The 16,454-nt window shown below is 41.9% G+C and overlaps 1 protein-coding gene across 5 annotated transcripts in view; it reads left to right on the top strand.

Annotated features, from left to right (window-relative positions):
* USP24 (ubiquitin specific peptidase 24) overlaps positions 1-16,454 on the top strand; it is a 139,858-nt gene extending 123,404 nt beyond the window's left edge. For 3 of the 5 annotated variants that reach the window (XM_057712031.1, XM_057712041.1, XM_057712021.1), the window contains exons 57-68: positions 663-779; positions 1,161-1,253; positions 2,801-2,903; positions 3,997-4,118; positions 4,991-5,104; positions 7,429-7,494; positions 9,481-9,547; positions 10,969-11,047; positions 13,492-13,567; positions 14,016-14,102; positions 14,449-14,559; positions 15,457-16,454. In XM_057712031.1, the coding sequence (XP_057568014.1) occupies positions 663-779; positions 1,161-1,253; positions 2,801-2,903; positions 3,997-4,118; positions 4,991-5,104; positions 7,429-7,494; positions 9,481-9,547; positions 10,969-11,047; positions 13,492-13,567; positions 14,016-14,102; positions 14,449-14,559; positions 15,457-15,519 (1,098 nt within the window). In that variant the 3' untranslated portion in view covers positions 15,520-16,454. Of the gene's footprint in view, positions 1-662; positions 780-1,160; positions 1,254-2,800; positions 2,904-3,996; positions 4,119-4,294; positions 4,394-4,990; positions 5,105-7,428; positions 7,495-9,457; positions 9,548-10,968; positions 11,048-13,491; positions 13,568-14,015; positions 14,103-14,448; positions 14,560-15,456 lie in introns of those variants that run through there. The other 2 variants (XR_009049695.1, XR_009049696.1) reach the window with 2 other exon arrangements.

Genomic DNA, 16,454 nt, shown 5'->3' with positions numbered 1-16,454 from the left:
GTCTTAATTCTCAGATCACACATGCATTTCCAGGGACTTGTCCAAAAACAGTTGGGGTGGGAGGGAAAGAAGAAGCAATGTGATGACCAAAATGGTTTCTAAACAAATAAAATGTTTTTCAAAGCTTTCCATGAGGCGTCAGCGGGCTTTCAAGTAAGTTCCCAGTTGAGTCGATATTACCGTTGTCATTCTGTCAGGCTGTTGCTCTCCATTTGCTCCATCGGCTTGGTTTCTGGCCCCTATGCCTGTGTCTGTGTTTTTTATTCTTTGCATCTGTGATTATGTGAAGAAGTAGCATAGTGGAGGGAGGGATTCAGAAAAATGTTTCCTTTAAACCCCCTGCCTTTTTTTTAAGAGACAGAAAGAAATGGGCTCTGCAGAAAATGTGACCATTAGAACCGTGCCCTTGAGTCTAAAAGCTAGGAAACAAAACTAAGCTTTTCTTTTAATTATTTTCTACAGTTCCACCAGTCTTCCCTGGAAGATCAAAGTGATAATTCTGTTTTTGCTCTCCAAAGCATAAATCCATCTGAATCTGAGACTGGATTGTATCAATCAGACTTTTCTTTTGTTCTTATGGTGATTTACTTCAAATTAATCCTGTTACAAATGTCTGTCTTATATTCTTTTTCTTTATGTAATTTTATCTTTCCTCTAACTAGTTAAAGAGCCTTCATCAGTTACTAGAGGTACTACTTGCTCTGTTGGATAAAGATGTCCCCGAAAATTGTAAAAACTGTGCTCAGTACTTTTTCCTGTTCAACACATTTGTACAAAAGGTAAATGATTTTTTCCCTAATACAGCAGATTTATAGTGTAAAGGAATTTTATATATGCAAAAAGTTTAGACTGGTCAATATAGGATCTATATGGTATGGTTTTATGAGTGTTTCTTCTTAGAAATCTTAATTCCTGCCTTGTGTTACTTGTTACAGTTCCGATGCAGGTAGGGATCGTTACTCATTGGTGGAGTGGAAGTCCGCATTGACTCTAGGGGCCATTGTGCAACACTGCGAGGCTGTTAGATTTTTAACAAGTACTTTCTATATGTAAATTATAGCATTTAAAAACTTACCGACTACTTAAAACTTCTCATTTAACTGTATTTTTAAAATAGAGCTCTGTCTGTATAGGAATATAATTTGTCATTCTTGTGACAGCAAGGAATTAGGGCCGGAGATCTTCTTCTGAAGCATTCAGCTCTGCGACACATGATCAGCTTCCTTCTAGGGACCAGCCGGCAGAACAATCAGGTAACGCCTGCTTTTATTGTATATGGCCCAGTGAAGTGGCCACCGTTTTGGTAGCCACAGTGTTTCTCTTTGTGGGTGATAAATATTAATTTCATCAGAGTCCAGGTACAGGTACTACATAGCCTTTAAAATTATTTGGAGTTCAGTTATTTTTACAGCCTCCTCATGGAATTTACTCTACATGCTATAACCAATGGAAATGACTAACTAGAATATCAGTCAAAATGTGCAGTGCCAAGTGTCCTGGGAGGAAATATGGGTTCTGCCTGGGGAATTCGAAAGCCTTCAGGAAATAGTGGCATTGGGTCCTCCACTTGCTCTCTGGGGCTGTGAGCAAGGCTATTCTGGTGGAGGTGCTTACACGGGATGCTGGTCACAGGCCAGGAGTCAGATGTGAAGCTGAACCCTCACATGCTGAAGAGTGTTGCTGCAGATATAATACTCATATTCAGAAAATGAAAGGGAAATGGTTTCCTCCAACTAGTTAAAGAGCCTTCATCAGTTGCTAGAGGTACTACTTCTCATTTGGCTATTTGATATTTGTAATAATAGGATCAGATATATCGAAAAAAGCCTCTTCTGTTTGAAGTTCCTATATTGGTGTGTTTCTCCAATCATTGTATTTCTTCTGTTTGATAGATTTAAAATACACAAAATGGTGAACATGGTGTAATTACTATTTACGGAACTGGTTACTTTTCATGCTGTACCTCTGAAACTCACAATTCAGTAAAACAGGCAAGAATTACAGCTCAGAAAAGTTGTGACTTGTTCAAGGTCACAGGGCTAAAGCTCTGGTTTCCCCTGTATGTGATACATTGCCTAGGGAAGCTGTCCTTTCTTTATTAAGGAAGACAGACTTGCTATTTAGGCCTCCTCTCAGCTTCCCGTCACACTGACATGCTCTGTGTGTTGATACTATGTTGAGATTTACAGTATCTATTTTTCACTTCAAGCTTTTCTTTATCAGGGACTCAGTTGACACTGGCGATTGATTTAAATTCATTGTAATTTAAATAAGATTTAATTTAATTAATGATGTTATATAATTAATATTGTTTTGCATTTATGGAGCACATAAGTTTGAAAACATTTTCACCTTTAATGTTTCATTTCGCGCACACGACCACAAAGTGGGCAGAACAAGTAGGTTTTCTGTCTTCACACAAAGAAGTCAGGTGGGGAACTTGCCCACATTTGCACAGTGCAGCAGCAGCAGAGGAGGGCCCGGCCTGCAGACCCCCAGCCTCACAGGCGTTCCCCACTATACTGGATGCAGGAAGATTGCCTGGCGCGTGGTGAGCGTTCGGTACCTGAATTGAATACATAAATGAATTTGTTTTAGAATACAAGTTAATATACGTCTACGATGACCCACTCTTAACCTGGCTTAAAACCCATGACTTTTTTGTACTTCGACCTCTCCCACTGTCAGACATTGAGAAAGAATGTGGCTCAAAATATCATGAGCCCACACACCCTTTCCCTTCCTTTTCATTTGTTTCTAACCGAAGCACCGACACACGCTTTATTTTCTCTGACAACAGATACGTCGATGGAGTTCGGCGCAAGCACGAGAGTTTGGGAACCTTCACAATACAGTGGCATTGCTTGTCTTGCACTCAGATGTCTCCTCCCAAAGAAACGTGGGTAAGCTTTACCCTGTCTTCAGTGCACCAGGAAGATGGAGAGGTGGTGAATGTGTCAGTAACACGTGGAAAGTAATAATGTTGGCAGTTAAATGGACGTTACTTGTTTCTTCTCATTTGGCTATTTGATATTTGAGGAACACAAGTTTTTTGTTTCAGTTCATGTTAAACTTCACCTTATTCTACTAGTTTGTCACAAGAGAGTCAGTGATGTCATTGGGGGTGGGATATAGAAGTAGGATGAAAGGCTGCGTCTCTGTCCTGTTCCCAGGCCTTGTGACAGCACCACCGACAGTAACAGTGAGAGTACAAGAAAGCAGCCGCGGAGTGCTCAGTGTCTTCTGTGTGCTCTGCCTCTCCCCCGGGCTCTCGGCGTGTTGTGTTGAATCCCCTCAGCCGACCAGAGAGGGCGGTGAGGAGGGGTCTGGTAGCTCCCGCAAGCCTCACCGCTAGTCGGGCGTAGCGGCCGGGGTGGAGTGCAAGCCTCTGACCCCCAAGCCTCTGGTAGTGTTTTCATGTCATCTGACCAGGAAACTAGATGAAAATCACAGGGCGTCCCTCTGATGGGGCAACGCCGTTGGCTATCTGAAGGGCCATGGAGGTCGTGAGCTAGAGTGTGCTTCCTAAACTCTGACTCACCCGTCTGAAGAGACAAAGCTACCTCGTTCGTGAGTTTGCAAAAGAAAATGAGAGCGCAAGTCCTTGCTTTCCTAGTACGTGGGGTCACCCCTTACTTCCACGTGGGTTGCTTGTACTCAGTGCAGGTGGCATTGGCCATTGTTTGAGCAACAGAAGTGCCTTGTCCAGGGTCTCTTCACAGGCACTTTGGGCATTTTTTTCCATGTACTTTGTATATTGTAATTTCTTCAAAAGATTGTCTTCGGTGGAATCACTGGGAGTCTAGAGATCTTAACAGTTACACCTACATCCCGGGTATAATTGAAAGAGTATTTTCTCTGGCTCATGTCAGTGAGGGAATGGCTGTAAGTGCTCAGCAGTTGCATGTATGAATCTTGAGGGGGTTGCTTTACCTTGTAGAATCGATTTCATGCAATAACATCCAGTAAATTGCGTTTTTCTTTGGTCCCCTGCAGCTCCAGGTATATTTAAACAACGGCCACCTATTAGCATTGCCCCCTCAAGCCCCCTGCTGCCCCTCCATGAGGAAGTCGAAGCCCTGTTGTTCTTGTCTGAAGGGAAACCTTACCTGTTAGAGGTATGTCCTTGTTCTGCTAAAGCCATCTTTTTGTTTGTTTGCTTCAGCTATTTTCTTCCTTTTGAGGAAAAATTCCTTGTGTTATTAGTTGTATTTTGTATGTTACACTGATGAAGGGGAGTATTGTTAAGAGAAATGATTATTTCAAATAATTTTACTTCCTGTATGTATGTCAGAAAGAAATAAGGACTGGATAGCGTTAGTCCTGTCTGCAACTGAGAATTGGGCCTCCGGGTCCAGCCCAGCTGATTACCCGTCCACATCCCAGGAGGCAGGTACATGGCACCTCCACAATCACAGTCATTCAGTTTATTATCAGGGGGTTTATTCCCAGTCTCTTGCGTGTGTCCCTGGTCTTAGAATACTACAGATCTGGAGCACATGGGTTTTCCAGCCTCAGGAGTTCGAAGGTGGGCTGCTCACAAACCCCCCTCGTGGCCCATCCGCAGTGAGTCCCTTCCCCTTCCGCGCACAGCTGCCCCCTTTTGTGAACGTATTTTTCCAGTCCTTCTTCCATAACTTGATTTACATATATATGACTCTGTGAACATAATCACAGTGGTTTTTAATTACCTCAACAGTGGTGTGCTATATATCTTCTTTTTTTTTTTTTTTTTAACATTGTGTATTTTTTGGACCTATCGGTGGTTATTTTAATGAGGAGGGCAAGATTTACCTTTAAAAATCTGGTGAAAGTGACTCCCAAGAAAAAGGTGCACATTTGCCCAAATTTTGGTAACTCTCAGAGAGACTCAGACTGTTTCGAGGCAATGTTGATGATCTTAAATCTGAGCAAATCTCAGTCAGAAACAGCATATCAACAGTGAACTGTGACAGAAGAAGGGCTCACTCCTCTTCTACCTCCCTGCCAGGTAATGTTTGCTCTGCGAGAGCTGACAGGCTCACTGCTGGCGCTCATTGAGATGGTGGTGTACTGCTGTTTCTGTAACGAGCATTTCTCCTTCACCATGCTGCATCTCATTAAGGTAGGACCTTGGTAAACCCAGTGATAGCCTGAGAGCCTGCATTTGAGACACTAGGAAAGCATTCGTTTGGCTCCCGGGCACTATGCTTCTTTTAGTAACCTTAATTATTTTCCCTAATCATTAAAATAGTATAGACTCATTTTTTTAATGAAGAATAAAAAAAGAACTGAAAATCTGACCATTTATGGTGATCAACATGAATATTCTCTTACATTTCCCTGTTATTTTCTGTGCATGTATGTTAACACGATTGGGATTTTATTGTCTTTTATGATTTTGTGTCCTTTTTTCCACTTGACTTATAAGTATATTCCGTATCTGAGTGTATTTCATTCTCTCATGTACCGTCATTTACTTAGCCATTCCCTTCCTAGTGATGCACATTTGCATTGGGCTCAATTTTTAACCATCAAGACTAATACTTTATAGTTAATGATAATGCTGTGTGACCATAATCGTGTAAAATGGTTTTACAGTTTTAGATTATTTCCCCAGATAACAACTAAAACATCAAAAGTAGATTGATTTTTCTCATCTTCTGAAACAGTGATATATGTAGTTCATTATGAAGCTCTGATCAGTGTGTGGTAATTACTTATGTTACTCTTACTGGATGCCAAGCACTGTTCCAAGCATATTACGTATTTAGCGCACTTAATTCTCAAGTATGTAAGTCCTACGAGGTGGATACTGTTCGTAGCACCACTCTGCAGTTGAAGAAACCGGGGCACAGTGTCACACAGCCAGTAAGTGGCAGAGTGGAGTTTGAACATCCACAGTGTGGCTCCAGGACTGTGCTCTTAACCGTGCTGTTTACTGCCCTGCTAGGGATTATATGAAAAACCTTGAAGCCTACACATACCAGTTTCATTTGTTTTTAATCTCTTTGTGAAAAGTTAAAACATACAAACAAGGACAAAGTCCACTTTGACCACCAACAGCCAGCCTTGTCCCCTCTCCACCCCACCCCACGAGCCGGTATGGTCACATCAGTTTGTGTCTTTCCAGGCCTCTTTCTGTGAACTTACACCTTCTTGCCTGCCGCAGGATTGGTAATAGCTGTATGGATAGCATTAACACGCAGCTGTGGGTCATGTCTTCAGGCTCTTTTTAAAGTGTATTTTGCCCTCAGCCTTTTCTGTACAGAACCTGTATTAGAGGTGATTGAGACCTCTCTCTACTCTGCTAATTATGTAGCCTAGGGCAATTTCCTCCTCTGAAAAATGGGAGGAAATTTGACTTGACCTCACAGCGTGTGAAGATTCAGTGAGGTGTGATATGTGATGTGCCTATTACTTAGTACCAGACCTGACACCTTGCAAATGCGGTGTTGTAATGCAGTATCCTTTCCTACTGCATGATATATGTATAAGGTTATTAAAACACACAGGAGGGACTTCCTAGGTGGCGCAGTGGTTGAGAATCCGCCTGCCAATGCAGGGGACACGGGTTCGATCCCTGCTCCAGGAAGATCCCACATGCCGCAGAGCAACTAAGCCCGGGCGCCACAACTATTGAGACTGCACTTTAGAGCCCATGAGTCACAACTGTTGAGCCCAGGTGCTGCAACTACTGAAGCCCACGCACCTAGAGCCTGTGCTCCACAACAAGAGAAGCCACGGCAATGAGGAGCCCATGCACTGCAAAGAAGAGTAGCGCCCACTCACCGCAACTAAAAAGAAAGCCCGTGCACAGCAAAAAAAAAAAAAAAAAAAAAAAGACCCAACAGAGTGAATAAAATTAAATAGTTAATTAATTAATTTTTTAAAAACGCACAGGAGTTCTAATAACCTTATACGTATATGCAGTGGGAAAGGATACTGAGTTTTCTGAACCGGGTTGGGTTTTCTGAACCTTGCTTTCTTCAGAAGCTTAGTGTATCTTGGCAGATTTTTCTACTTCCTAAGCTGACTTTGCCTGTGTATTTCACTCATAGCATGCTGATGTCAGAACACTCTCATTTGCATTCTCCAGCATATTCAACAAAATAGGCTATGTGTAAGTGAAATATAAGTATAAATTTAGGCCTGTTTAGTGACTAAAACTTCTCTCCCTTCCTTTCTGCTTTTTTTCCTGTCTCCTTCCTACTTTCATAGTAAAATATCATAGAGGGTTACAGCTGGAGGGCCATGGGTGGAGGGTTTTTTTTTCAGTCCCCAGATTTAGCATTTGGGGAGCTGAGCCCCAGAGAAGGGAAGGACTTGGCCAGGCTCAGCCAGGTAGTGGTAGGAGGAGGGCTGGAATCCAGCACTGTCGATTGCCACGCCAGCGTGCTGTCCCCGGAAGACTTACTGGAATCTTTATGCTTTTAAAAAACATTTCAGAACCAACTAGAAACAGCTGCACCCCATGAGTTGAAGAATACATTCCAACTACTTCATGAGATATTGGTAAGTCATAAACGTTAATTCACTTACATTTAGATATTTGCTAGTCAGCATGTGTTCGTGAATAGAACTGTGTGTCCTTGTGTTGCTTTTGCGTTCATTTGGTCTACACTCACTGAGTCTTCTTCATATCAGCCATTTTCCGTGCATTACTGGTTGAGAGGTGAGTGAGAATAAACTGCCTCGTAGGCGCTCGCAGTTTAGTGAGGGAACTGGACAAGTACACAGGCAGTCACAGCGCAGAGAGCAGAGGCCTCACCGTGGACAGGAAACTGCTCACATTTGATCTCGTGTGACCCTCACGAGAACCGGCAGAGGTGAGTGGCTGGCTCTACAGTTCACTCCGCTGACTGTCTGTGTACTCCTGAAAGTATCTTTATGAGCCACGAAACTGAAATGTAGTCGGCTGTAGGGTGCGTCCCAATCTCGGAAATATGAAAAGCAGAGGAGAAATGCATTGTAATCAGTGAAATACAGTTTTATTAGAAGCTGAACTTAGGTGGAGTGACCTGCCCAAGGCCACCATTCCGTAAGTGACAGATCCAGGATCTGAGCCAAGCAACTGGCCCTGGAGCCCATGGTCTCCAGCAGACCCCTGGTTTGCTCAGTGAATTGTAAGAGGTAGGACTGGAAGAAGTGGGAACTAGTGGGGCTTGGGGAAGAAGCCCAAACCAGACCAAGAAAGGCTTCATGTACCAGTGCGTGTGGACTTTTCCCTGTAGGCCAGTGGTGACACACTTGTGGCCAAGTTCCACCTACATATCTGTTTAATTTGGCCCAAATTGTTCTGTTTTTTAATTTCTGGATTCCAGCCTGTCTTGAGAAAAGCAGGTAATCTGGCCACACTGGTTCCACTTCCTCCGTGCCCAGTCACCCGGAGCAGCAGCACACCCCACCATGAGGCTGGTGGTCTCTAGGTCCCCACTGTCCTCACCACTCCTCTTGTCCGCCACGTGGCTCAGTTCTTGTCATCTTGTCCTCTGTAGCCATTTAAGTTAGCAGCATCTGCCATCAGTGATGGGTACTGTGGGAGGGTTTGAAGCAGCAAAGCGATGTGACCTGATTTATGTCTTAGAAAGATTCCCTCAGCAGTTGTCTTGAAGGATGGACTGAAGCAGGAAGCAAGGTTGGAATTGGAAGAGCACATAGGAGTCTGTGGCAATAATCTGAATGTGAAATAACGAGGCTTGTACTAAGGAGAGAAAGGAGTAGAGGGGACTAGGGCCAGAACAACAGGTGTTTTTAGGAGGAGAATCGGTAGAGTTTGATGACTTACCTGTGAGCCAGTGAGAGAGAGTAGCCCAGGGGCTTTTTAAAAGAAGGGACGGTGGGGTGAGGACTGGACTCGCTTTAGGTCCCTTTTGGCACCGGGTAGGCACCTAATAAACACTTTCGAATGTGGAGATACATCATCGGTGCCACTTCTAAACAGCCTGTCTTCCTGGTCCTTTACCTCCTTTTGGTCCTAGTGCTTTTGTAAGATTGTTGCTCCTCGGGAGTGGAACTGCGTGTTGTTCATCTGCTCCACAACAGAGCCATTTAGTGTACTGCACTGTGCACGGGTCAGTGCCAGACATTAGAAGTTCAGCGAGAGTAGACAAAGATCCAGCCCAGTGTGGCATGGCGTAAACCTCCACATCAACTTGTAGAGCCTGTGTTATAGCAGGGCTTTGACACGTTTCTGGTAAACCCTAAACCTCTTATCCTTCGGATCATGAAGTACACGTCCGCATAACCCACAGAGAACTCTGGAGGTAGCTGATAAGAACATGGATTGGGAAATGAGTGGGTCTTCAAATACTAGACAGTTTTTTATCTTTAGTTTAAAATTTAATATATTGTTGAGAAATGTGGCAATGACATATTTGTTTGTATTCGGTTTTGTTATGTTAGAAACTATAATCTCTTGAATTTTTTTTTTAAGGCACCGGTGGCTATAACACAAGTTCTTTCTTTCATTCACCAGCCTTTGTTTCCTGCTTCTCACAGGTCATTGAGGATCCCATACAAGTGGAACGAGTCAAATTTGTATTTGAGACAGAAAATGGATTACTAGGCAAGTACAGCTGCCTTAGGAAGAAGGGTCTGCAGTAGATGTGCAGAGAGCCCGTCAGTGCAGCCAGCCTCTCCTCTCGGGCTTGGCCCTGCACGCCTCCCTGGGTGGATCGGTGAGGAAGCCCGGAGAGGTCTGGTCAGGGCTGTTGGGCTCCCTCCTTCTAGTCCAGGAGAATCAGAGCCAGAGGAGCTTATCGCCCTGGACACTCTCCTACTTTTAGTAAGACACAACTTGAGGTCCTTTTACTGTGTCAGGTGAGGTTCGGGGGTGCTGTGACTTTCTTCAACAGGCTAAAGTTTGGCCACCTTAACAAGAAATCTTTCATTCCACTCTGTAGCCATTGAGGAGGAAAAACTAAAACCTTAGACTCAGGGTACTGTCAAGCTCATGAAGTGTAATTTCTTTTTTTTTTTTTAACCTGTGGTATGAATGCACCCAAATTTCTGCTGTCTGTTCGTAAAAGGTTTTTGACAGAGTTTTCGTTTTCAGAAGGCTAACGTGGCTTTAATGAGCTATTTCTTAGAGAAAGTTTACTTAATGGTTTTATCCAACTCCCACCATCCACCTGTATTTCCAGTTAACTTGAGTCATTTTAGATTTTGCTGTGTATTAAGAGAAGTTTTAGGATCTTTTATTGCAGAAAGGAGATTTATGCTAAAAAGGTTCTGTAGCTGCAGCTCTCTGGGCCACTCCCTTTGGAGTGGTGTCCTCTGCTCAGGGCAGCGCCCAGGCTCTCTGGAACTTACAGACCGTACACTGCTCAAGAGCAGGGACCAGGCACTGCAGTCATCCCTCGGTACCCACAGGGCATTGTTTCCGGGACCCACCTCGGATACCAAAACCCACAGATGCTCAAGTTCTAAAGGTGCCCTTCGTATCCACGGTTCTGTATCTGTGGACTCAACCAACTGCAAATTGTATAGTACTATTTGTATTCATTGAAAAAAATTCACATGTAAGTGGACCCCTGCATTTCAAACCCATGTTGTTCAAGGGTCAGCTGTATTTATCTTTAAATGTCCAAAACACAGAGCAGAAAATATTTGTTGAGCTGAACTAATATCATACGTTTCCATTTGTCACAGTAAAAGTGATTTAACTACTGTACTCTGTCAGTAGAGTGGTGGATGGAGAACTTTGCAGGTCTCTAGTGAATAATCAGCCAGGATAAACTTTAGTTCCTTTCAGTTTTTGTAAAATTCAAACTTCCACCACCCTGTATGTTTCTTGAATACCACTTAGTGTTTCCACCCATTAGAATTTAGGGAATCCTGTTGCGTGAGCACCACCATGCTTTTAAGTTCCTTATCTGCTTATCGAAGTAGTTTGTTGTAAATTTTCAGAACAAGAGAGCTGTTATTACTTGAACTCACTTTCAGTTTAGTGCTTTATTGTTAAAATTTCCTCTTCTGTTCCTTCAGCTCTGATGCACCACAGTAATCATGTGGACAGCAGTCGCTGCTACCAGTGTGTCAAATTTCTTGTAACTCTTGCTCAAAAGTAAGTATTGACTCAAAATGCAGTGAAGAAATGGTGTTTTTATTTTCATTCTTTTTATGGCTGAGTAGTATTCCATTGTGTGTGCGTGTGTATATAAATATACACACGCACACACATATTCTTAAGCCAGTTGTCTGTTGATGGGCACTTGGGTTGTTTCCACGTCTTGGCTGTTGTAAATAGTGCTGCAGTGAACATTGGGGTTGATGTGTCTTTTCAAATTAGAATTTCCGTCTTTTCAGGATATATACCAAGGAGTGTAACCCAAGGTAATTGAGCAGACTGCACTGCCATCACTGAGTCTTGCACCGAGCTCTCTTTATAGCTTCATTTATTTTGCTCCAGATTTTTGCTGATTCTTAGGCATGAGTACTGCCGTCCTTGGACTTTATACCAGAATGTAAATGAGAAATCTGTTGGGATTCATCTGCTGCATTTGAGCATCCTCAACAGGTTTAAATGAGAGCCCCATTGACATAATGCATGAACATGCGTTTTCCAGTTGACATAACATTGTAGACACAGATGGAGGTTATCTTGCCATAATTGTGGGTTCATTAATTAGGCTTCATATTGACAGCATGTCATCATAAGTCCTTGCCTAAGAGTGGCATTTCCAAGTAGTGTTGGGGCCACATAGCATGTCTGATGCCAGCAGACACACAGTCCAGACATCAGTAGTGTCTTTATATGTACTTCCATATGCTGCACATATCACATTTTATACACATATTAGTGGCAATATCGCCATCGGTACTATCTTCAAATAAGGACAGCTTTCTAGGTGGACAAATAAAAGTGGAAAGAGAGCGGGGCTCCAAAATCACATTTTAAAAAATTGTTTTTCCCATCATATCATTCTTTCTTATTTAAATCACAAAAATTAAAGACTAGTTTGATTTTATCAAGAGGTCATTTATGGACACCTTAAAACTGCTAAAAGAGAACACAGGCAAAATATTCTCTGACATAAATCATAGCAGTGTTTTCTTAGGTCAGTCTCCCAAAGCAACAGAAATAAAAGCAAAAATAAACAGATGGGACCTAGTCAAACTTAGAAGTTTTTGCACAGCAGAGGAGACCATAAACAAAATGAAAAGACAGCCTACAGAATGGGAGAAAATACTTGCAAATGATGTGACCGACAAGGACTCAATTTCCAAAATATACAAACAGCTCATACAACTCAATAACAAAAAAAAAAAACAAACCACTCAATCAAAAAATAGGCAAAAAACCTAAGTAAACATTTCTCCAAAGAAGACATACAGGTGGCCAGTTGGCACATGAAAAAATGCTCAGCATCACTAATTATCAGAGAAGTGCAAATCAAAACTACAGTGAGATATCCCCTCACACCGGTCAGAATAGCTGTCATTAAAAAGTCTACAAATAAATGCTAGAGAGGGGGTGGAGAAAAGGGAACCCTCCTACACTGTTGGTAAGAGTGTAAATTGATGCAGCCACTATGGAAGACATTATGGAGTTTCCTTAAAAGACTAAAAATAGAGTTTCCATATGATCCAGCAATCCCACTCCTGAGCATATATCCAGAGAAAACTCTGATTTGAAAAGATACATGCACCCCAGTGTTTATTGCCACACTTTACAATAGCCAAGACATGGAAGCAACCTCAATGTCCATCAACAGAAGAATGGATAAAGAAGATGTGGCACATATATATGATGGAATACTGCTCAACCATAAAAAGGAATGAAATAATGCCATTTGCAGCAACATGGATAGACCTAGAGATTATCATGCTAAATGAAGTAAGTCAGACAGAAAAAGACAAATATCATATCACTTATATGTAGAATCTAAAATATGATACAAATTAACTTACTTACAAAAAAAAAAACCAGACTCACAGTCATAGGAAACAAACTTATGGTCACCAGAGGGAAAGGAGGTGGTGAAGGGATAAAATAGGAGCTTGGTATTAGCAGATACAAACTACTATACACAAAATAGATAACATCTCGCTGTATAGCATGGGAAACTATATTCAATTTCTTGTAGTAACCTATAATGGGAAAGAATCTGGAAAAGTATGCATATGATTCACTTTGCTGTATACCCAAAACTAACACAACATTGTAAATCAACTATAATTTAAAAAAAAATAAAGAGGTTATTTATTAAATGTGCAATATGTTGTGGGAATTTTTATTTTTCACTTTCCAACTTTGAATTTTAATAGAACTGAGTGGATGAGTTAGAGTTAGACAAGAAACTTTTCACTACATATTTACCCTTTACTGCAGTTTGAAGTTTAGACACGTGAATGTATCCAAACCCAAAAAAAAGTGCAAATTTAATAGAGACAACTGAACTTTAATGAAAGTAGCATTGGTGTTTCAAAATTTTAAAGTGCTGTATGTTAAACAAGTATATTTGCAAAGAAAACATTTGGCTAATAAAAATTTCCTCCAATCACCAGGTGTCCTGCTGCTAAAGAATATTTCAAGGAGAATTCCCATCACTGGAGTTGGGCTGTACAGTGGCTACAGAAGAAGGTAACTGAGTTTTTAACTTTTCTGGCGATAACAAAGGAATCAATTGCAGCATGTCTTATCAGGAAAAATCTCAAACTTAATTTGGAGACTGTCCTCAAAGTATTTTCAGAGTTCAGACTTTTTTTTGGTACAGTTGATACCTATCTTTATGCATTTAATTTGTCTTAATACTTGTGCTTTAATTTTGTGGTTAAAAAGGTAAGGATGGTTATATAAGAGGTAGTATTTTAGTGAGCTCTTGAGAGTGGAAGTGGAATCTTCTAAGAAAGAATCTCCTGATGTGATAGGAAGTCTGGGTCAATTTATATGCTATTTTAGATGCTTTTTATGCTGTAATATCTAATGGTAGAAACTGTGGACTCATGCAGGCTTCTTTGACATCTCTGATGGCCTTTCTTTTTTTTTTTTTTTTTCCTCTTCTGATGGCCTTTTTGACCTTCCACCTCAGATGTCAGAACATTATTGGACACCACAGAGTAATGTCTCTAATGAAACATCAACTGGAAAAACCTTTCAGCGAACAATTTCAGCTCAGGTGAGAGTTGTCTTTTGGTTTTGTGTGGCTTAAAATCCCTTAGGTAGGATTTTTAGTATATTTCTCATAAACTGCAGCCTCGGGAAAGAGGTATAGGTTAACAATGAGTAAGGACGAAAGAAACGATTGATTTTCTGTGAAAAAACAGCACGTTGGTGTACAGTTTGAGACTTACTTGCCTGCCTGGAAGAAAAGCAGTGAGCGTCAGTCATTCTGGCCCCACGCGCCACAGAGGTTGATGTGAAGGCACCACCTACAAAGGTCAAGTGAAGTGTAGTCTTGCGGGGTGATGCTGCTGCCACTCACACCCCCTGACCTTTTCTTCTTGTGTGTCCATCTGCGGCAGGACACGTTGGCGTATGCCACAGCTCTGCTGAATGAGAAGGAGCAATCTGGAAGCAGTAACGGGTCGGAGAGCAGTCCTGCGAATGAGAACGGAGAGAGGCACTTGCAGCAGGTACAGCTGTAGGGCAGGTGCTTTGGGGAAGGGCAGCGCCTGCTCCGAGGTTTCCCACGGAGAATCTCCGTAGGACTCACTCAGTGTGTGCGGAGAAAGCAGAACAGCGCCGTGCCGTGAGTTCATCCCGGCTTCGGCCTCGGGCTCTGCTGGCTGTTTGCTCAGCCTGGAGCGTGTCCTGATAAAGCCAGGCTGCAGGTGTGCTCCTTCCACATTGTACTTTGTTCTGCTGGGTTATGAAAAATCACCCCCTCCCCCTTTGGCTCTTACCAGCCTTCCTGGAAACACGGACCCTTGAAAAGAAGGGCCTCATGCCTTTGAAATCTATCTGTTTGTCAGGGGAGTCAAAGAGTATTTTAAGTATTTTCTATACTAATCACTATAGTAGAAAAAGGAATAAAATATTTATTGAACACCTACTATGTGCAAAATAACGCAGCAGGTTTGAGTGTAATGACGTGTATTGTGTCTTCCCTCTGGTCTGTAACCTGCAAGGCCATGTCTGTAGCTCCACCACAGTGCATGGCACAGAGGTCTCACTAACTGAATCTTGCTGATGTTCTCTCTGCTGTTTTTGTTTGTTTGTTTGTTTGTTTTTCAATCTTGTGAGGTCGCTGTTATCCTGATTTCACAGAAGGAAACTGATACTCAGCGTAGTGATTTGATTTAACCCAAGGCCACATGGTGACTGCAACACAGAAATGAAAGTTTTGCATAATCGGGAATTGTCAGATATGCGGTGTTACACTTGTTATGTTTTACTGCCCTTTGATAAACATTAAGTAGTTAAGTGAGGACGTGTTTAAACTGCAGAACACAAATAAGTCTATCGGCATAGAAGAACGTTTTTGTCTAACTCTACTACACACGTATTTAACTTCCTTTCCTTTCCCGAAGGGTTCTGAATCGCCCATGATGATCGGCGAGTTAAGAAGTGACCTGGATGATGTTGACCCCTAGGGGACGTGCCTACGCATGGCATGGCGAGGAGTCAGTCACGATTACTGGATGCTCAGCACCTTTTTGAAATCAGAATCTCATCTTTGAACCCTTTAGAAGAGCCTGGAGGCTAGACTGGGAGAGCCTGCCGTGTCGGGAGGAGCACGTGTTTTTAAGGAAAGCACTCTTCAGCCCCCCAGGGGAGGCCTGGGAGCTGTTTGGCAGCGGGAGAACTCCGGCCTGTGGATCCGCTGACCCAGGGCACAGTCCTTAAGTGGATTGACACTCTTGGGGAGATTTTAGGAAATAAAGCCGGTGGCAGACTGTTTCGTTACCTGAACATACAGGAGTGAGTGAAGATAAAGCTCTTGCTTTCTCTGTGATGCTACAAAAGAAATTCCTTTGGTTTTTATATTAAAAAACAAAAAAACAAAGAAAAAACAAGCTGCCTTTAGATATGTGGGGGCACATTTTTAATCTTGCAGTACCATTGAATAGGAATATCCAATTTAAAATGATGTAAAGATATGTGATAAAAATTCCTTTTCACTGTAAAATAGTAGTTAAAGAATTCAGTTTACACAGACCTTTGTATTTAATATGTCTCCCTATTTGTATAGAATTTCAGGTGGGTCTGGATGAGATCTTGGATCTCATAAACTTGGATCTTGATGTTACCTGGATCAAAAATTGGGAAATTAAGCTCTCTAAGGTATTTTTCTGATATAATTGAGATTGAAAGAGCAATAAAAAAAAAAAAATGCTGTGTTCTCCAGAAGTACAGGGTGCGTGCTCTGACATCAGTCACTAAAGAAGTTATGAGTTGTTCCCAAAACAAATTTTAAAAACAACAAAATAAAAAGCACTTTAAGATATAATTTTATTGAGTTTGATGTCATAAAATCATCTTTTTAATGCTCGGAGACATATTGAATAAACTGTAGTCTTACATCATG

This window comes from Hippopotamus amphibius, chromosome 1 (genome assembly GCF_030028045.1).
Source record: "Hippopotamus amphibius kiboko isolate mHipAmp2 chromosome 1, mHipAmp2.hap2, whole genome shotgun sequence".
In the NCBI taxonomy this organism is placed as follows: Eukaryota; Metazoa; Chordata; class Mammalia; order Artiodactyla; family Hippopotamidae; genus Hippopotamus; species Hippopotamus amphibius.
The sequence above is the reverse complement of the archived record's forward strand: the minus strand, read 5'-3'. Positions and strand labels throughout refer to the sequence as shown.